A 22,753-nucleotide genomic window follows, 5' to 3' on the forward strand; every position below is an offset into this window, starting at 1 on the left:
TCTACAGTGCCTCTACACCATCATCGCCAACAGCTCTGACAAATGACAAACTGTTTGAGAGTAGACAACACACAGCCCTGCCAAAAACAAGTAAACAACTTGAGCAACCTATCATCAAGAGGCTTATTGATCGGTCTGAAGTAACGGCGACTATGCAGCAGATATTTCAAGGCTTCTTCAAATCGTATGGGTGGAGACAGTCAAGGGAAGATGTAACTGTAAACTCACCTGAAATAAAAGAAAATGGCCAGCGAAATGAGAAGGGACACTATAGAAAGAGCATGGCCCACAATCGCCATGTAATACAAAATATACGCCATCTGAAATGAGAAAAATAATGTAAAGGTTAATCTCCAAGACTTTTTGCCATATTCTCTTGAGATTCACTTCACTGTTTTAATTTTTTTGGGTTCAAGAGACTGAACCTAATGTAAAAATAATAATAGCAATTTTGAAATTCACCTTTTATATTCAAAATTATTATTGCAATTCATTATTCAGTACTTTTTATATTAAGAAATGTCCTAAAATTAAAAAAAAAGGTTCTAAAATTTAGCATAAAAGATCAAAACAGAATGTACACCAGTTAAAGAATTATATCATATAAAAAATCATTTGTCTGTTTAAAGTGTATTATCACATTAATATTCTGTTTACAATCAGTTCTCACAAGATTAGAAAAAGTATCAACCTGTATATTTTATAGTATATTTTCCAAGGTATTAAACCTAACATGATAAAAGATTATATAAGGATATTTTTCAGAAGTGTGATATTGAACAGCAAGTTTCAAGCAACAAGGATGAAACCTCAAAGTAGTAAGAAGGCTTAAAAGTAGCATATCTCAATTTGAAAGTGCAAATCTCAATTTGTTGTGCCTTTTTTATGAACTCCAATTTCATCTGGTCTGATAGAGTGAAGTGCACAGACTTTATTTGAGCTTGTCTGAGCTGACATTTTCCCTGCTCTTCCTCTCTCTATCCCTCACAGTTTGTAAGGCCACAGTTGTACAGCACTGAAACCATTATGTTATGAATAATTTTCAGAGCCACTATCCTCCAGAAAGAAATACTCAAATCCAACATGCCCTTCAGGAACAGTATGTCGACCAGCTGAGCTGTATATATATATGATTTTGTAGTATGTTTGTCCAGAAATGTTGATCTGCTAATCATTTGTCCTTTTTTTCTTGTGAAATGTTTATATACACATTTTAGAAACCAACTGCTAGTAAACTCTCTGTAATAGCAGATAATCTGCTAAATTATAATTCAGCCCTACATGTTTAAACACATGGACTAAATCCCAGAAAATAAAGTCTTTATATTACAAATCTTGACTCTAACATGTGTAGGAGTTTATTTTCATAACATCTGACCATTTAATTCTGAGATATTCATAACACAATAAAATGTTCATTTAAGACAGGTGCAGAATTTAAAGATGACCTACCTTGAGCTTGTCCTTGGTGTGAGCAATGCAGAGGGTGTAGTTGGACCATGTCCTGTTTGTCTCAGGGTGCCTGAACCAGTTTCCTGTCTCATCACAATACTTGGTGACCTTTTCTAAATAAACAAGGATAAAGATGTGAGAATAAGAGCCTTTATAAAAAAATGAATAAAAAGCCTTCATACTTTAGTTTTTAAAATAACCCTAGTAACAAGAAGGCTCAGCACTTTCAAAATGCTTTAGTACACTTTTCAAAAATGAATCTGTGTTTTATATGCAAGTCAGGTTTTAACATATCCTTCAAAACCCCTTTGAGAATCCTTTAGGAAATGGGGTGGTGTAGACTAGTACAGTTGTTCTAAACTGGTTTTGCTTCAGGATACAGACCTAAAATTGTAAAAAAAATATTGTGTGTGTTTTTTTTAAACCTAAATAACAAATGAATGAATTTTACCAGTGGAGTCAAAGTCAGGGAAGTAATTTGGGCAGTTTTGTGATGTGTACGTTCCTGCTGGTGTGTCGTCCCAGCATAGCCATCCATCCCATGTGCGGTTGCAGTATGGACCTAAAAGACAGGCACACAAACAATCAGGGCCAATTCCACCATGCAATTGCACTTTGCTCTTTGCTCTTTGCACTTTGAGCTATGAGTTTCTGATGATTCAATCTGAAACCTCTTCTGAGGCTCTCTTTTTTCACACCTGATTTGTTATATGGCTGATCTCTGTTCATTTTCTCAAAGCATTTATATTGACCGTTGATGATCTTCTTCCTCTCCTCCACTTTCTGAGTCACTACGGGGCTGACCTGGCTCTCAGCGGTAGGATCCAGCTCCGTCTCTGTCTCTAAAAAGCCATGAACTGGTAACGTCTGAAAAAAGAAGCCATTTGTTTTTGAGAATATACATAAAAGAAGTATCTGAATATAGGCCTATTGGATAATTAGGGGTATAGTGCCAAGGTATCTTCCGTATCTGTCATTTCTCTTTCTTTTTGCTGAGAGTCTATGGCAGACCATTAAATCATATTTAAAGAAATATATATTCCCATATATGTGCGTATATACTGCATGAGAAAATGTTCACATGTACATTACACATGTACATCTATATAATATAAAGTGTATTACTGAATATAAAATTGCAGACTTTGTGATATACAAGTAAATATATTGCAATTCCTTATGTATTATTCAATATATTTTAATATACAAAAAAAAAATAAAAATATTTATAATTCATAAAAAAGCAAAAAATCATTTCATTTAGGAAATATATGAGGATATTTTCTTTGTGTAAGGGAAGTCTGCATTTATTTGATCAAATCAATTTTCTATTACAATAAAATGTAATTTATTCCTTTAATTGCAAATCTAAATCTTTAGCAGCCGTTACTCTGGTCTTCAGTGTCAGATGATCCTTCAGAAACCATTCTAATATACTGATTTGGTGCTCAAGAAGCATTTTTTACTATTAAAAACAGCTGCTTAATATTTTTAAATTAAATGTTTTTAAGCAAATCCAATATGGAAAAGAGTAATAGGCAGATCTGTGGATATATCTACGCAACCCTGCATATTGACATAATGCTCAATTTTGTTGGCACAATGCGGTGAAAATATCATATCAATTTGGTGACAGCATTACCTACTGATTCAAAGTTATAAGCAAACGTATTTATTTCTTCTTTGAGCAATTTAACCCTTTTTTATTGTTATGACCAAACAAATCAGCTCATTAGTATGCAATATTTTACCTTTATTTTCTCCTTTGAGAATGTGAGACAGTGGGACCAGGTCTTATTGATGGATGAACTGTGTACCCAGTTGCCAGATTCATCACAGTATTTGGTTACTTTTTCTACAGAGAAAAAGAGGTTTAGTGTAATGACTTGAGCTTTAGTGTTCCAGTGATTAACTCCACCCTTCGGCCTCTGGAATTAATCAATCTGTGTGTTAGAACAAACACAGTGAGCTGAGTCTCAGACAGAGAGATCTCTATCAGCGAACAGTGAAGAATATCAATATTATCAATAAAAGTATATCCTTAGCTCAGCATTGCTGTGGTCACAACTTCATTTCACTAACATTTAGAATCAGAAAAAAAAAATGTTGTAAATGTTTGATATGAAACTTTATCCTGTAGCAAAGATCCTTTCCTCTTAGAACAACACTGCCTGTCAGCTAATAAATAGTTTTTGCGCTTCTAAATAAAAGCTCATCTGAATGTTTCCATACAGTCTGAGTCTGTTTCATTATAGGACTTCACTTATCATCACAGTACCTTGCTACTCGTGCTATGGAATCCATTCTTTAGAGCATCATTTTGTGTTTCATAATAGGCAGACCGACGACATGTAAAAGATGTCATGTCTGCTGTAGCATCTCAATGATCTACAGTGTCTGGAGCGCTTTGGTCTGGATTGACAATCCAGATGTGATTATCTTACCCAAGGGGTCAAAGCTGGGGTAGTCTGGGCAGTTCTGTGAAGCAAAGTTTCCAGCTGGGGTTTCATCCCAACAGAGCAAGCCATCCCAGAATCTGCTGCAGAACGAACCTATAAAAGTTTAATAGACATCTTAAAATGGTAATTTTATGAGGAATTGAATGTTCCTTGATCTTTTGAGATACAAGAGTTCATTATACAGTGAAAACATACTAGTTGTTAAAAACTAGTTCCTTTTTGAGGGTGTCACTGATTATTTTAGTCTGATCCTGTCCCTACATGATATAGGCTTTGTAAAGAGGTTGTTGTTGAAAAATGGGGTAGTTTAAAGGCACATTGGACTCAACAACAACCTAACAGTTGTGAATAATTCCAAGCATAGTGCTGTAAGCCACTACACATCCATATTAAAATTTCTAAGTATCAGAGAGAGGGTGGAAAATGGTCATTAAAAAAAAAAAAAAAATTGAGGCAAAACAACTATATAAGTGGACCTTAATGGAAAAAAATATATATCATATGACCCTTTTTAAGGTATTATTTCTGCACCCCTAATGGCACCAAAAATAAAGTTCCCATTGGTAGATCAAGCAGCTAGTCCCGCCCCAAGCTCACACCACTTGCTGAGTCAGTGGTGCATTGTGGGCCGCTCAAACAGACTAACGTTGAAAGTGCCACAGAAGCACAGTGTTTACACGGGGTAATCAACCAATGAATTATCTCCGCACATTAAACTGAGATAAGAGAAAGTACTTTAACATTTAAAAAGCCTGACACACATCCGCTTTCAAGATAAACCTTTATTGTTTCTTTGATCACCTTGTGATAGCTTTCAGCCATTTAATGTTGCACTAACAGCCGTGGGACTTAACAAGGTTATGAAAAGAGTAAAAGCATCATTGTCTCTCATTCAGAAGAAAATGAATTGAAAATAAAACTACCTGTTTTATTATGGGATCCATCTCGACCCAGAAGTTCCAGACATTTGTACTGAGACTGAGTCATGATCAGTCTCTCTCCCTCCATTGCCATCATGACAGGAGTAAAGGATAAATCAGCAGTGGGCTCTGCTTTCGTCTCTGTTGTTCCAGCCTTTGTTACATTCTGCAAAAAGAGATGAACTTGAGCACAACAGCAGGGTTGGGCTAAATCCAGTTTTTAAGAACTGGCTCCCTTTCAATTTATGAGTTGTAATTTTAATTGTATTGCCCAGATTCAAATTTAAATGGGAATGACAGACAGAGGACGTTACTGAACTGCTATTCAAAAATATTCAGCATAGTCACACACAGGTTTTGGAACAATATATGAACAATTACATAACTATTTTTTGACTTAATATAGATAAATACATGTATTTATTCACTGATATGTAGAAAACAATTTAGATTAAAATTATTATTTGATTAATTTGTAATGAAATTATTATTAGCAGCCTATGAAATTATGTGTTCTTCAACCTTGGTAAACTAATTTAAATAATTTAATTCATCATTTAATGAATTAATTTAAGCCTGACTATTATCTAATGTTTCTAGGAATAATCCATATGTTGTGTGTATGATAACATGTTTATGGGTAATTCAATGACATAAATCAACACTTATGGCAATTATATGAATTTCTTTTAATTTCATTATTTTTTCCTTCCCTAAATTCTCTTTCCTTCCCTTCCCTGTTTGTTACCTCAATTCAAATTCAGGAATTAGACTGGGATTTAAAAGCCATTCTCCATTAATTTCTGAATGGCACACGATCACAGCAAAAACACCATAAACACACCACAGTACTTTTGTCCCCCTTGCAACCTCTTATGCATAACTTCTTGATTCTGAGGACATTTTAAAAAGTATGATTTCACACATAAGAACTGGCCACATACATTTCTCTGCTCATGTCAGTATTAAGAAGATAAGAAATTCTTCTCAGCCATTGGAGCTTTTCTAGAAAAGAGTTAAAGGAATAAAGCTTCACCCACAAAGACGGGTTTGTTATCAAAATTCAAAGCGCATCTCTAACCACTGGGTCGCTGGTATGAGTCATCTTATAGTTCAATGGGAAGTCAGAGAGCCAATTCAAAAGTACTTTACTTTTTGCCCCTTTTAGACACCTCTCAGTAATGAATTCTATATTCATTTACGACTGAATCATTGATGTCTTTGTGCAAAGATCTTAATTTTGGCAGATCCTCTCAAACCCACCTTCCCGTTAATGCCCTTAAACATATTGAGAAAATTCTGTGGCAGCTTCTTTAGTGTTGTGTGTCTGTCTTACCTGCACACAATAATGCATTTACAACACCAAATTCATCTGTGAGGTTTCTGATGTCCCATGTAGCAGTTTAGCAGCCGTACATATGATGTCACTCCAAACTTTGAAGTAAATGACGTCATACATACGACCACCAGGCCACCACCCAAGTCAGGAAAACCATTTGTCCTTCAATAGAAACTGAACGTCAAGAATAGATAATATTATGTTTCAGGAACTTTTAACTTTAAGTCCTATAGAAAAAAGTACTTTAGTTTATCAAACTTTTTAGACTTGTATTTACACATATTAATACCAATCAACATGCTTGCTCTCAGTTTGTGTTGTTTATGCTAGTTTTAATTAAATGCCATTTCCCATTTTACTTTTAAATGCGGTGTGCTATTCTGCAAGCTCATTATTATTCCACTAAGTTAGATTTATATGCAGTCATGGGAAAGTAGCTTCAAGGTCAAAAATAAAAAAGAGAGAGAGGACTTAGACATATTAATGTACACATACAATTAGCAAAATATGCTATTGGCTTGTTTGTGACTACAGTTGCAGTTTTAACATAGTGCTTATGTATTACACACAGAGGGCTTCATATGCTCTCATTTCATCATTCTGACACAGAGCCAGCTGCTCTGATACCAGCATTGATGGAACTCTGTGGAGCCACCATTTCATGCCTCAGGAGTTCTGTGGGTTTTCAGGTCACCTCCGCTTGTAATTACCAAACTGGAGCAATTAGTGAGTAATGGATTTTTTTTTTTTACTGGACAGTTTTGGGGTGGGGGTGGGGTAATCAGGAGAAAAATCATCTAATGACAGTTTACGGAAAAAAAGGAAAAAAAACTTTAGTGGCCACAAGTATATAAAACAAATATGCATTAAGTTGAATAAACAATGAATGTGATTTTACATTCCACTCACCAAGATAAATGATGTCACAAGCCATAGGGTCTCTTGCCAACCCATGCTCTCAGATCCTGACTTTATCTGTGAACACAAAAAACATTTTAAAAAATTGTCAGAAAATCCAACAGACTCAGAATTCGAAGACGATAAAAAAAAATTAATTAAGAAAATTTGCTGGCCATAAATATTTCTTACAGGACATTAAACTGTATATATCAATATCTATCTATCAATGTCGATTCATTTGGAAGGGGCTGGGAATATAAGATGACATGCAATTCTAGACTGAAAAAAAAAGCTACTAGGCATTATAGATCAACTTCTAACGGTAAACTTCTAACGTTTCCACTTTAGTAGAGAGTTCCTATATCCTTGATTTAGTAGACACTTTGTATATCTTTGATTTGAATCACTGGTAACTCTTGTAATGGTCTCCCAACAGACATTCTACTGACTATAAGTAACTTTGCAAGTACATGTCAACTTATTCTAACCCTAACCCTACCAGTCTAGTAATAATCTACTACCACTCTAATGAGAGTTATTAGATATGTAGGTACAACGTTACTTATAGTCAACAGAATGTGTTAAATGCACCATCAAAATAAAGTGAAACCGAATAACTTACATACATTAATGAGGGTAAATAATTTTTACAGTTTGACTTAAACCATATTATTTTGTAGTTCCTTATAACATTACCAGCCATTGCTGAGTAATTCAGTTTGATTTACTTGCCAAAGTCATTTTATCCTCTTTATTTGGCTCTTGGCAACTGTTAATTTTGGACCCTGAGTATGATATATCAAAGCTAGACTCTGGCTGCTAACCTATGGCACTGCAATGTCAAAACTGCTTTTATTAGCCCAGTGTTGTGTAATATTGTAATAAGTTGTAGGTCAAACAGTCTCTGCCAACATACCAGCAACAAGATGCTATCCCATGCTAACAGTTTAACAACTGTATTCTCTACTCTGCCAGCACTTTATCAACAGAAAATTCTATCACAATAAAGCAGAGGAGTGAGGAGGAGAAAAACACATTAGAGATGGTAAATCATTTCATTGTCAATGTGATGCATGTTATGTGTCTTCAGTTCAGTAGCTAAGATCATAATTAGCATTCCCTTCCGCTTCTTTCTTTTTCTCATGCAATTCAAAACTCGCTTACTCTACTGTGTAACTAGGTTTCAGAATGTTTGCTCTCAACACCTCTCTTCAGATCACAGTGGGGGTATTTCTCTGATAGACAGACAGACAGATACCAGGAATAGCTACTGAATCTCTGGATCCACTCGGCAGTGTTGACATTACCTCAGATTAACAGCAGCCAAGTCTCCACAGACTGCCCTGGTGAACATGTAGTTTTGAGTGCTGATTTATTGGGATGTGGAGTGTATGTACCGCCTCAGGCCTCTTACTATGTTCTGTCACAACACATACAGTATCACATTCAGAGAAGAAAAGTTGCCTTATTTAGTTGTTAAAAAGCAGCATGCCGACAGGGCCACACAGGAATCAAGATCATGCCATTACAAAATTAAACCCGATTGACCCACAAGTTCACCCGTGAATATTTTTGCTGGGGATAGTGCCTTAAAACGGTATACATAAATTAATAAATAAAAAAGGACAGAAACAAATAACAATAGGTATTACTGAATGTACTGCAAATACAGTTAACAGACTTAATATTGCATTCCTGTTACATAGAAATGCACCTGACAGTAAATCACTGATTTTAAGCTAAGATGTTGAAAAGTTACTGCTATTAAATTCTCTCTTCTGTGAAAGAAATTTTGAAAAATGTTGGTAACCAAACTATTTTGGTTACCATTGACTTCTATTATATAAAAATAAATAAATAAATAAATTATTTCAAATCTTCCACAGAAAGAAAGTGATACAGATTTGGAATGAGAGTAACAATTAAGAGTAAACACTGACAGGCCTATTTATAATTCATCAAGCTCTAAGTGAATTAAAATTTTACTTCAATTAAAATTCATTAGAACGATTAAAAACTTTTATTATTATCTATTAACTATTAAAGAGCGGGTCATATAGTATTTTAAAGTGTTCTAATATTGTGTTGGAGTCCCCTACAACAGGTTTAAATGCATCTAAGGTCATAAAACATTGTAATTACTCAGAATATACATTTAATATTAGAATAATTTTTCAATGATTTCGAAACGATTTGTTCGAAGCAGTTCTGAGCTTAAGGTCTGTAAACTCTTCCCTTCCATAAGCCTACTCTGCTTTGATTGGTCAGCTGACCAAGTCTGTTGTGATTGGTATGGACCTTAAAAAAGCCTCAAACCACATGAATAAGTTACTGGTAGCACAATATGATAGCATTTTTCGATTTCAATTTGTGCTACCTATCTTTTTAATGGGAGGTGGCACAATCTGAGTGGGTAGCACAAATCGTCAGAACACTGGCCCACCAAGAAAGTCCCAGTTCTCCCTATGGCCAGTACATGCATGCAGGTAATAGGGCTGTCTAAAATAACACATTAAATAAACCATCCTTGTGAGGGCATTTGGTAGCACATGCACTTACATACACGCAGCCCACAAGTACCTAGCAGACCATGCATTTCTCAGTAAATGGGGTAAGACATTGTTTACAGGTCATTTATTTTTAAACCAAACCCAGATGGGACATTTAACAAGAGCAATTTGCATTCTTTATATTGTGAAATTCAGTTATGACTGAAACTATTTCCTGGGAGGAATGCAGGTTTGTTTACACGTGAGACAAGTAGTCGCTGTTGAATAAATCTGTTTCGTTTCAGTGTCAATATATAGATATGCAGATGTACTTCTGCTTTGAGTGTCATCCAAACATTCGGCAGAGTCTGCAGAGCCCAATAATTGCACATTATTTCGCTTTATTATTCCAAATAATTTCCCATTCTGATGTGACAAAATGCCCAGAAAAAAATGAATTATGAACACGTCTCCATCAGTGAATACTGTCTAGTTGGCAAATAAAAGAGGTGGAAATATAGAAAGATAGATAGATAGAGCACACAGTTCTGTTCAGCATGCCAGATGGCTGTGGTCAGTGGCACCAGGGAAAGAGGAAGAAATCAGGCTTGCTTAATCCTTGTTTCCCAGAGTGCAGGAGGTCGGGTGTTTTTTAAATGCCTGCCAGTATCTGGATGGAACTTAGCCAAGATAGGAAAAGGACATGGAGGCTGAGAATGGATCCCAGTCTCTTCATGTCCATATAAGTTCTGGTTATTAGCCAAGGTAATTAATGTTCCTCTGTGAGGATGAATTAAAGCTTTTCTTCATTAAAACTCATCATGTTTGCCAATAGGCTTGTTATTCCCTAAGGAAGCACCAGACTGAAGACTCAAACATTACTTTGGAAGTAAGATCTGGAATTAAAAAATGAATGCTGAATTCGTAACCAAGGCTAGACATTATTCATGAATGTTTTTTTTTTCAGAATGAAAGATCCAAGAGGGCACTCATTATTCCCTGAAAGGCTTTCAGAAATATTAATAATGTTTGTTTAGAAAAATGACTTTTAATCCTTTGGTGACTGCAAAACTCAAATCCTCTGTGACCACTTCCTTAAAGCTCCATGAGGCTTAGTGAGGACTGATATGCGATTATCCAATTATTTTTACTTAATCTCTGGCATGCTTCATTCTAATTGAGGGTTTCTGCTTTGAAATCTTTTTGTATAATGACCACGATACTTTATATTTGACCCTTTCCTTTGGCAACCACAGTAGTGTGCTAGTTTCAGGTCTCATGTTGCACTACAAAGTTTTTCTTTTTACAGAATACTAGTTTGCATGTAAATATGTTTACATGCTTATGGAGGAATGTTAAAAGATACATGAGGAAAATGCTGTACTTTACAAACTCATTACATCAGCATCTTTGCACACTAAAAAAAAATGGTGTAGGATTAATTTACCCCAAATTTAGCATTGTTGAGCAATGTGCAGAATAGATAAACAGGATGAACGTACTGTTTGTAAAATTCCTTTAGGGACAGTATCATTTACAGATACTGTGAGACCACCAAATTGGTCAAGATTACAAAGAGAAAATTTCAGTAATAAATTTTCATGGATTTAAGTTCATTCTTGTAAGCTGTGGGGGTTTCAAAAGGCCCATTGGGTGTTTTATTAAATCTTATTATTAAATGCTGCCAGCATGTATATATACCCAGGATAACTAAACCACCTCACTTCATTTGACTTATTTCCTCTTTCACTTTACTACTGTTAGAGTTTCTCATCCTAAATGTGCAGTGACAAAAATCATGCAACATAATGAAAAGTGAGGCTGAAAGGAAAGCAGAACAAGGCTCCTTTCAACTTCTCTTGGATTGTTCTTACAAAAATAGTCCCCTTCTATAAACTTGATAGATTTGGGGAGAAGACAAGTATGATCAACATCAATATCCTCTCCCATTTACTAAAATAAGGCGTAAGTGAATTGTGAGCCATTATAGTCAACCATGACAGAGCACCTCAGTGTGGCTGAAGCACACTGTTATGAACGTTTAGTGCTATTGTGAAATGCTGTCATGTTGCCAGGGCTTTGAAATCCAATGGCATGCAAACTCAAGGCTGTTTCTTCCATGTGCTATTAGGCCAACAATTTTTCCAGCTTTCCTGAGAGCCTCATTTGTGCTCTCAAAATCTGACCTTGTACCATGCATCAGGTCAAAAAAGAGAAAAATATCTAACCTTCTGAAGTACAGCTGAAACACAAGCAGATGAGGGCATCTAGGGTGTTTTGGTATATGAGAGGCACTACATTCTGACTCATTAACCTGACTAATTCTGTCACTGAGTGAGATCCCCCTGTACAGCAATAAGCCATTAGCTGGCTTTAATAGGCGTCATATTTATATAGCGCCAAAATGGACTGGAGTAATATCAAACAAGAGAGCAGGAAAATGCACTCTGAGGGATATCTATAATTCAGAGAGCACTTAAAATGCTGTGGTACTGCTGCATACTCTGCTCTTTTCAGATAAGGCTCTCAGGGCTGCAAGCAGTAATGTGAATCAAGTGTAGACACGGGTAGGTATGGTGTTGTGGTTTTCCTGTACTCTTTAATGCTGCTCAATGCTAGCACTAGAGGGTTGTTCAACTGTACAGCTGCTCTTTGGGGAAACTGTTGGTTGGTGTTTCTTGAAAATCCTGATAAGTAATGTTCCGAGATTTGTATATATGTAAGGGTGAAATCTGTCAGCTGTCCATTACACTTTAAAAAAGATTTTTCTTTGTCATAAATAATAAAAAAAAAAGTTTATTGAAGTATGTTTTACAAGAAAATACAATTTCAGTCTTTCTACTTCAAAATTTCACATTCGATGTTTTACCTGCCGTTCCATTATAATTACTTGTGACATTTCCAAGTGAAAATTGTAGGAAAGTAAAACAATTTTTAGTGTAAAGTATGTCTGCAAATTAAATGAAATTCCAATTGTAACAATTCTAGGACTGTCAATCACAATTTGTTGCTTTGCAGCCTGAAATAAAGACAGACAGTTTTTGTTTTATCCAGTTGTACTTACTCAGTGCAACTTATAACATCCAAGTGAAAGATGTGTCCATCTTCATCCATCTGCAAAGCAACAAAATGTGATTATTTTAAAGGGGGGGGGGTATTTTCTATACCCACTATAGATAGATAGATAGATAGATAGATAGATAGATAGATCATTTTTTCACAAAAATGCATTGCTGTGTGTACAGAGAACACCTTTTTTTTTATAATTAATCATATTAATTTAACTTTCAAGTCAGTTCAGATAACACAGTACATATTGCATTTATTTATTTATTAAATTTCACATTCTATACAGAATAATCAGAGTAACCATTCCAGTGTGACTTTGAGAATTTCTCATCATTCTCTAGCCAGCAGAGTTTTTCACCTGTAATGTTTGCAGGCAATTCACACCCTGTCAAAGAGATATAACTCAATGGCATGTGATGACACACCATCAGCATCATAAAAGATAGCTAAGGTATCTTATGACCTTGTTCTCAGCCTCCCCTTAGGATAGAAGACCATTAAGATAAGTCCTCTATGGACGTTTAAATTCCATCTGCATGCTGCACAATATGCCTTTTTACACGGCGAGATTGATGCCTTCAGTTTCCCACGTGTATATTGACTAGTGATTATTCTGTTGAAACCTCCATCATCAAACAGAATCTGCCATGTCTGTGCTTCCACACAATTTAACCTTCAAAGTGCAGCTGTGTGATTTTAGTGAAGGGAAGTCATGCACCTCTCCCCAGGCTCAGCCAGCACCTCCTGATTCATGAGTGTTTATATATATATTTATCTTCTCCAAGTCGAGCCCTCTGTTGTGACGAGGTGTGTTAGCACTTAATCCATCTTGGCCATCGAGATTGGAGCCAGCCAAGTGCCACATGCGCTCCAGCTGTTCTTGACACAAACCCAACAGCAGGCTTCCACAGACACTGGCCAGGTGCGAGAAAACGACTGGCAGTAAAACTAAACGGGAATAAAATGAAATGGAGAAGGGAGACTGCATGGACTGTCAGCTCTCAAGTGTAAACAGAAATAGAAAAAAATGTATGTACATTTGTGGTACATAGATGTAATATAATAGAATTTACAACGAATGGAATAAGATGTAGGGTAGTATTAAGTAAATAAAAGTGGTATTGCACATCTTTTTATTAAACGGTAGAGGAGAACGTTTAACTGTTCATGAAATAAAGGAAGAATCCTGGGGGAATTGCCTTGGGGAAGAATCTTTTCTTGAGCCTGGCCGTCCTGCTGTTCGGTGCTCTGTAGCGTTGGCAAGACAGTAAGAGTTAAAAAATTAGATGGCTTGAATGTAAGAGATCCAGAGTGATTTCCTGAGCCAAACCAGACAGGAGGGTGTCCTCCTGAAGTCCACGATCATCTCCACTGTTTTGAGCAAGTTCAGCTCCAGGTTGTTGTTACTGCACCAGACAGCCAGCTGCTCAGCCTCGCTTCTATATGCAGACTCATCATGAGGCCAACTGTTGAGTCATCTGCAAACTTCAGGAGCTTGACAGAGGGGTCAGTAGAGGTGCAATCATTGGTGAAGAGGGAGAAGAGCAGTGGGGAGAGCACACATCCCTGAGGGGCACCAGTTCTGATAGTGCAGCTGTTTGACATGAATTTCACCAGTCTCACTAGCTGTTGCCTATCTGTCAGAAAGCTGCTGATCTATTGACAGATAGAGTTAGGAACAGAGAGTTGGGTTAGTTTGGTCTGGAGGAATGCTGGAATGATTGTATTGAAAGCTGAACTGAAGTCCACAAACAGGATCCTCACATAGGTCCCTGGTTTGTCTAAATGTTGAAGGATATAATGCAGTCCTATGTTGACTGAAGTGAAGTGACGTGTGGCCGAGTATGGTGAACCATATTTGGAATTTGTGCTCTGCATTTAACCCATCCAAGTGCACACACACAGTAGTGAACATACACACTGTGAACACACACCAAGAGCAGTGCGCAGCCCAGGGAGAAGTTGGGGGTTTGGTGCCTTGCTCAAGGGTCTCACCTCAGTTGTAGTATTAAAGGTGGAAGAGATCGCTGGTTATTCACTCCCCAAGAGTGAGCCAAAGACTCGAACCAACAACCTTTGGGTTACACGTCAGATTCTCTAACCATTAGGCCATGACACCCCCTACTTGATAATGAACATGGAATGACGTCTGCATTGGGGTTTTTTGGAATGGGGATGATGGTGGGGCATTTGAAGCAGACAGGGACTTAGCACAGCTCCAGTGATCTGTTGAAGATCTGTGAAAAGATGGAGGCCAGCTGGTCAGCACAAGTTTTCAGACAGGCTGGTGAGACATCATTTGGGCCTGGAGCTTTTCTTCTCTTCTGAAACATAGCTGCCCATGGGACAGAGTGATATGCATCCTTTATTGTAGTGTAATAGTGGACCAGTATGTTACTGTCTCTGGTAAGACATATAACGTGCTGTCTGTATTTTGGCAGTTCACGGGAGAGATTTGCTTTATTAAAGCCACCAAGAAGGATTATAATAGAGTCCGGGTGTTGTTGTTGTTCTGTGTCTGTGATCTGATCAGCCAGCTGTTGTAATGCTGCATTCTTGCATGCCAGCGGAGGAATGTAAACTTCAAGAATGAATGAGGAAAACTCCTGCGGCAACAGCTTACAGTTGATGAAAAGTGCTTCTAGATCGGGATTTAGGACAGCACATCTTTTTCAATGCTGTTACATCTGTACACCGCCTTTCATTGATGTAGAAACATGTTCCACCACCACGCGCCTGCTCGCTTCCCACAGCGCAGCAGCTCCACCAACTACATTGTTCAGCAAAACGTCAGAGTAATCAAAAACCGGTAGAACATTGTGTGGTGTGTACTGCCGAATGTTCAGCAGTTCATCCCTGGTAAAACTTACTGTGTTTGAAAAACCACAGACAGGAAAAACTAACAAAAACATTAAAACAACTAGAGAGCTCCACAACGAGGCAGCCATGCATGAGGCAGCCATCTTGGTTTCAGACAGAGATTAAATCCTTCACAACTGTGAATTGGATTTGTACATTATTTTCAGGGCCAGTTCTAGTCATTTGGAGGCCCTAGGCAAAATTCGTGTTGGACCCCTTCACCCCCCAATAAAAAGCACTTGAAACAAATATGATTCCTAACATTTAATTTTAATTTTATATATTTTAATTACAGTACCAGTCAAAAATTTGAAAACATTACTATTTTTGTTTTTTGAAAGAAGTCTCTTATCCTCATCAAGCCTGCATTAATTTGATCAAAAAAACAGAAGAAGAAAAAAACAGTAATACTGTGAAACATTACAATTTAAAATAATGGTTTTCTATTTTACTATACTTATAGTACTGAAAGCTGAAATTTCATCAGTCATTACTCCAGTATTCAATGTCACATGACCTTCAGAAATCATTCTAATACAGTCATGGCCAAAAATATCTGCAAACTTAAAAAAAAATATAAAACAATGCTAATAAAAATAAAAATCAAAATTAAAACTTTTGATCTTTTATTTAAAAAAAAAATCACAAAAATCTAGCCTTTCATTGGATATTAAGAATTTAAAATGGGGGGAAATATCATTATGAAATAAATGTTTTTCTCTAATACACATTGGCCACAATTAACGGCACCCTTTTATTCAATACTTTTTGAAACCTCCATTTCCCAGTTTAACAGCTTTAAATGTTCTCCTATAATGCCTGATGAGGTTAGAGAACACCTGTCAAGAGATCAGAGACCATTCCTTCATTCAGAATCTCTCCAGACCCTTTAGATTCCCAGCTCCATGTTAGTGCTGCTTCTCTTGAGTTCACCACACTCATTTTCTATAGGGTTCAGGTCAGATGACTGGAATGGCTATAGCAGAAGCTTGGTTTTGAGCTCAGTGACCCATTTTTGTGTTGTTTTTGAGGTTTTTGTTTGGATTATTGTACGGTTGGAAGATCCAAACATGGCCCATTATAAGAGTCAGTCACTTGAGGATTTTTTTATCTGTTGGTATTTGATAGAATCCATGATGCCATGTGTCTAAACAAGATGTCCAGGACCTCCAGCAGAAATATAGGCCCACAACATCAAAAATACAGTAGTATATTTCATTGTACACATGGGGTACTTTTTATCCCTGTGTTCTCCAAACTCATCTTGAGTGTTTGCTGCTAAAAAGCTCATTTTTTAGTTTCATCTGACCATAGAAGCCAGTCCCATTTGAATTTCCAGTCGTGTCTGGTAACTGAATATGCTGGAGTTTGGAGTTTTGGATGAGCTAAGAGAATTTTTCTTGAAACCCTCCCAAACAACATGTGGTGATGTAGGTGCTGTTTGACAATTTTTTTTTTAAGGTTTTCTGACCCTGAGACTCACATTTTTTTCAGTTTTTTTTTTTTGATGATTTAAAAGTTGTTTTAAAAAATATAAATCATTTATATAAGTCTTTACTATTTTATCAATTTAAGACATCCTTGCTGCCTTTTACTGTTTTTTTTTTTCTTCTTTTTTTTTTTTTTCTCTGAATACCACTTCAGTAAATGAACATCAGTGCTTTTGTCATTTTTTTCCTAGCTGGGTATGGGCAGGATTTTCCCCTCCCATTTAATCAACATTGACTACAGATATTGTCATATTATTCATATTAATAATATGATATTATGTATTGAATTGTTACCTTAAATATGCACTATATACACAAATCAAGTGGAATTGAAAGAGACGATCACACACATCACACAGAGAAGATACACACATCTGAGGTGCTTTTTTTAACCATGAAAAAATGTTCTTGTGTGTTTGCTTTTTGACTTTGAATGCAAAGTTCTATGCTTCTACTTTTGTAGCTATTTTGCTAGTCAGCTCCTGACACGGTGTCATTCATTGTACGTGCAAATTCAAAGTGATGCGTCTGGGGGTATTTATGTAGATCGGGGGTGCATTCTCTTCAAAAACAAACGTAACGTAAATCCACTGCGTCTTCAGCGGCTCAGATGTCAGGAGCAAATGACGACTGCTATGTTCATCATTACATCCAACAACAGGATGCAATTAGGTTACACTGGATGGATTTTTATAATTTTAGGGGGGTTGTGTACACATGCTGCCAACACACATTTCAGTTCAAACTAAATGTAAAAGGGCACATAGCATCATATGACCCCTTTAAATCTATAAATGAGTTCTCTATGAAGAATTTAAGTGAATCATAAATTAAAAATGATTAATCAAATGATTAAATGTTTAAACAGAAAACAAATATGTTGTGTTAGGAATAATTATTTAAATAATAATTAATTAATTTTTATGAATACAATCATTAATCTTTTTATTAAATATTTTCATTCAATAAAACAGAACAGGTCTTCCCCAGGCTTTTTTCAGTTCAAACTCAATGTCCCCCAAACACATAATCCTGACCTCCTCAGTGCACTGATATCATGTTAAAGTCAACTGGTTGGACCAAATTAAGGGATAACCTTGACTCATAGTTTGTTGAGGTTTGAGAGTGAGGAAACATTGTGTCTAGCAGATAAACTAGTGATACGCCAGCACCCATCGATGAGAGATCTACACTTTATCTCTGGCAAAATGGGAAGGTGGCTCATCCTCCTCTTCAATTCATGCCTTTTGACCTTCCTCAGAGAGCCCTTGATTTTTATCTCAATTGCTGTGACCTCTCTGTTCACAGCAGCAAAAAGCAGCGGCACAGAGAACAGATAGAGCTATGGAGCTGTTACTAGGCCGCCCAAATGCCAGGCTGTCAAGGGGAGAAAATAAGAGCGGGCGTGGAGCACTTTTGCAGAGTCAGGATAAATTTCAAGGCATTTTTATCCAAGATGGCATACTGTGTGCTCATGCATTTTCCTCTTCCTTAGAAAACATAGGAGTGGGCTTGCCTCTGGTACCATAAACTCATTTAAACTCTGGGGGAACATAAAGTAGGACTTAAGTTTCTTAGGGCACTGTTTCCTGCAGAGGCAGACATTCTCAGAAGAACATTTCCTATCTCATAGCTCCAAAAAGAAGCAAAGCAAAAGCAGTCACATTTTAAACAATGGCTGTTAGTCATACTTGGGTTTCCAGTGTGATTTTAAATGTAATCATCTCACATCATCCCCATAGGGCTCTTTTTTTGATGCATTTCGCCATAATGTGCTTCTATAAACATCTCACTGTGTAGGGGAGAACCATAAAGGTCACAAAAAATGTTTTGCTAACGTTCCCAGTAAGTTATTCTGAATGTTCTCTGAACATTCTGAAAGGAATTTTTTTTAAAGTTTTTATTGCTTATATACTGTACAAATAAACTAAAGCAATCAGCCCCAAGAAGCCGTGGTTTACAATGAATTTATAACAGCTAAGGGGCGTTGTTAGGCATGATGCGAAACGGAGTGCCTAAAACCCCCTTAGCTGTTATAAATTCACTGTAAACCACGGCTTCACAAGGCTTATTCCTTGTGGTGGTTGCAACACAGAGAAGTAAACAAATGTGTATGTTTGTACTGTGATTTACAACAGATTCGAACGTGGCTCAACCAATCAGAATCAAGGACCGGAACTATCCATTTTATAAATCCCATTTTATCATTTTGCAAACATTATAGGAATGTTACTTTGGAATGTTCTGAATGTTCAGAAACAAGTAACATTTAAAAAATGTTAGACAAAAATCTAACGAAAACATTTCAGAAACATGTTCCATGAAGTGAAAGTCGTGACATTTGCCAAGTATGGTAACCCATACTCGGAATTGGTGCTCTGCATTTAACCCATCCAAGTGCACACACACAGCAGTGAGAAGTGAACACACCGTGAACACACACCCGAAGCAGTGGGCAGCTATATCCAGCACCGGGGGGCACTGGATATAGTATGATTTCACATGAATGATGTATAAATAATGTTTTTGTCCTAAAGTTTTTAGAACATTATTAAAGACCTGATAACTCTGAACAAACATTCTATTACCATTACTGGAAGAACATTTGTTCATAACTTTGAGAGAAACTTGCCATAATGTTAGCCAACGTTCTGAGAATGTTCTCTGTTAGCTGGGAAGTCATGTTTATACATGGTTTGACCATAGGTGGAAATCCTGGAGGGGGGGGGGCGGTGTCTGAGGGTTGTCCCCCTAAAAATATGATTAAAAACCACGCTGTGTAATTATAAATAACAATGATTTATACTTTAAATCATTGTGTAAGTAGTAAAACAACACAAATGCAAATGGGGCAAAAATGCGCTTTAAGTTCAGAAACATTTTGAGTCTCCCCTCCCTTGTCTCACAGTGATGATTTTCTCTTTAATACAGATGATGCCAATGTATTTTTCCGCTATGTTAGCAATAATAATGTTACCTGCTTGACAGACAGTAATGTCAAAAACAGACACGACCACAACAGCTTGAAGTTGTCTACACTGGATGTGACAAAGTGGCTGTTGCAAAGAGCTTGGATACATCAGAAATAGTACAGGGAATCCATTTACTGTCCAGGATTTATCGTGTCATGTGCTGCATCCAGTGTAGGCAATATCAGTGATTGTAATCGGCTTTATTGTTGCTTCTCGCAGAACTGCTCGCGTTCAGTAGAAACAAAACACTACAACTAAGACGCTGATAAGCCTGCATAATATAGAGCAGTGACTATAACCTAATAACATCATCATTTTATTTGTTACAGAATCATTTTGTCTTTTATGTGGGGAAACTTTTTCACAATAACAGTCATTAAGTTTAAAGTTAGGTTCAAATTTCATTGTATTTTGGTGGCTTTTATTGTGAAAGTGAAAGTTTTTTTTTTTTTTTTTTGATAGTATTTAACTTAGATTGGAGACATTTGCCATTGCATGTATGCAAATCCATATGTCATGAAATACTCTTATTTAATTAACAAATAATAATATGTATATGTTTTATCACAAAACTTGAGTTGGACTAATGAATGGCATCTGTTGGGTGACATGTTGAATTTGCTGAACATGTTGGCATTGTAGAAAGTGAACGTTTTAAAAGTGAAGTATTTCTGTAAATTCAGTAAATTCAATATCCTCTCCAACTAATGAACCGAAATGGAGCCAGTTCTTAATTCTCAATTCTGAATTTGCCTAACTCAGTCTGGGAATGATATACATTTTAATTCAGGCACCTGAGATGGGAAACATTTTGTGAAGATGAGCTCATTTCTCTGAAGCTGTTGTCATGTCTGAACCAGGACAAAGGATTCACCTGCAATCATTTATGTCTTACTGATTTGATTTCACATTTGATTATTGTAATCAGGAATTTTGAGCCCCTCTGTAAATGAAGTTGACCCATGTATATTTCTATGCCCCACGTAGCCCCATCTGGCAGACTGTGAAATATTAAGTAACATTTCTCTGTCTGAGTCTGAGACCACTCTGGATGAGCTGCAGTGCAAACAAAAGAGAACTAAACTTTGATTATCTAAGCGGTGCAATCTCACATTTCTGACAGTTTTGGCATTTTCACTGACCTTAACAGGTTTCCATTTGATACAATGGCTTCTATTTCTGTTTCTCTGCAGATTTTTGCATAGATATGCACACAGAGCAGGACTGACTGACGGCACTTTATCTGGCACGTCCTCTTTCTCCGTTTCTGAGTATTTATTCAGTCATTTTCATTCAGTTTCTTAGAATTTTTTTTCATTTCAGCTGTCAAGAAAAATGATATGTTTTTTTTTTTTTTTTTGCAGACTTATTCTGGAATAACTGGATTCTCAGGATTTTGAGTGACAACTTGTGTAATTTTTTAACACTTTTTCCTGATTTTATTTCAAAACTTACAAAAAACGCATATGGAGGAAAGAACGGCAAGCTATAACTTTATAACTGAGAAGGTCAAACATGTTTACTTTAATAGCTTTGGAAACAGCATGGACACTGTCCTGTTCCTGGTGATTAAACTGACTGCAAGATATATAGAAATATGGAATATGAGTAACATTGGCTGCATAAAGACCGTCATTGTACATGTACAAAAAACCCAAAGTAATACCAGCACTAAATCTGTACAGAGGTGTTTAAAAGTTGAATTGGCAATGAACACGGTTTGGTTAATGGAACAAACATTACCTCTATAAATCAGATAATGGGGCACGAATGACAAAATAGCTTTCCGTGAGCAGACAGACGAGACATATAGCTTCACACAGTATCCAGAAACTCCACCTCTTGTGGGTTTAAATCTATGTAATGTACAATATCGCAAAAAATCAAGTTGAAAGCAGTTCTAATCTTGTTTGTGACTTTCATTAAATGTCATGGTGTAAAAGTGCACATACTGTAGGTACAAAACGCCATTTCATATGCTAATTTCTAGGGGGCTGTCTAACAGATATGAATGGATAAAAAAAAGAGACTTTTGGCAGGAATCTTTAAAAACTGAGTGTTCATTATACCACTGCTTTGCTAGTTCATGTAAATCAGTTTACAAGCAAAGCTTTTATATTTATAATACATTTAATCAGAGCAGCCAATGCAAATTTAGATTCTTCCATTATAAGGGTATTTATACTTAGTCACTGGGTTTTTCTTTTTTTTTTTTTCTCTGATTGGATAAAACAAATGCATCTTGTCATTTGGCGACATACATGTACATGAACTTTACTCCTCCCAAATGGATGAGACAGATGGAAGGAGCAGCCAAAAAAGGGGGTTGTCATATGGGCCAAAAAAAATCCCCCAAAAAAAACACTTTGCTGTCCAGCATGAGAATCATCACTGCATTGAACATAGGCGAAAAATAGATCAATCATAGGGGATTTTTATCTGTTTGCAGAGACACATTTATGTGGCATTTGATATGCGTACACCCAAAAAGACCCTAATGTTCTTCTGGTCTTGCTATGAAACACAACATCCCTCATTTAGCAGTAGTCACACAACATTGGCACCTGTTATAAACATCAGTATTGCATGATACAATCACAAGCGGTCAGGCGAGATGGAGGCATTTAAAATGTATCGCTTTTTGAAGGGACTACATAAAGCAGCATTTTGTGCATGCATGTACAAGCTTTCAAAAGCTTTACTTTGAAGATACATATTTAATACGCTTTTTTACCACAGTGGTTAACTGACAAGTGAGTAAAAGGAACTTTGATGGTGACTAGGACAGATTATCGTTTACACTT

At 36.5% G+C, this 22,753-nt stretch overlaps 1 protein-coding gene across 2 annotated transcripts in view; it reads right to left on the reverse strand.

Annotated features, from left to right (window-relative positions):
• Nucleotides 1–22,753, reverse strand: part of LOC109111774 (calcitonin gene-related peptide type 1 receptor-like) — a 42,052-nt gene that overhangs the window by 13,299 nt on the left and 6,000 nt on the right. The window contains exons 2-10 of one of the 2 annotated variants that reach the window (XM_042776970.1): nt 12,624–12,673; nt 7,080–7,145; nt 4,835–4,997; nt 3,897–4,004; nt 3,204–3,307; nt 2,151–2,319; nt 1,904–2,014; nt 1,453–1,565; nt 229–320 (exon numbers count right to left, since the gene is read on the reverse strand). In XM_042776970.1, the coding sequence (XP_042632904.1) occupies nt 229–320; nt 1,453–1,565; nt 1,904–2,014; nt 2,151–2,319; nt 3,204–3,307; nt 3,897–4,004; nt 4,835–4,997; nt 7,080–7,124 (905 nt within the window). In that variant the 5' untranslated portion in view covers nt 7,125–7,145; nt 12,624–12,673. The remainder of the gene's footprint in view (nt 1–228; nt 321–1,452; nt 1,566–1,903; nt 2,015–2,150; nt 2,320–3,203; nt 3,308–3,896; nt 4,005–4,834; nt 4,998–7,079; nt 7,146–12,623; nt 12,674–22,753) is intronic. The other variant, XM_042776969.1, reaches the window with a different exon arrangement.

This window comes from Cyprinus carpio, chromosome A19 (genome assembly GCF_018340385.1).
Source record: "Cyprinus carpio isolate SPL01 chromosome A19, ASM1834038v1, whole genome shotgun sequence".
NCBI classification, from domain to species: Eukaryota; Metazoa; Chordata; class Actinopteri; order Cypriniformes; family Cyprinidae; genus Cyprinus; species Cyprinus carpio.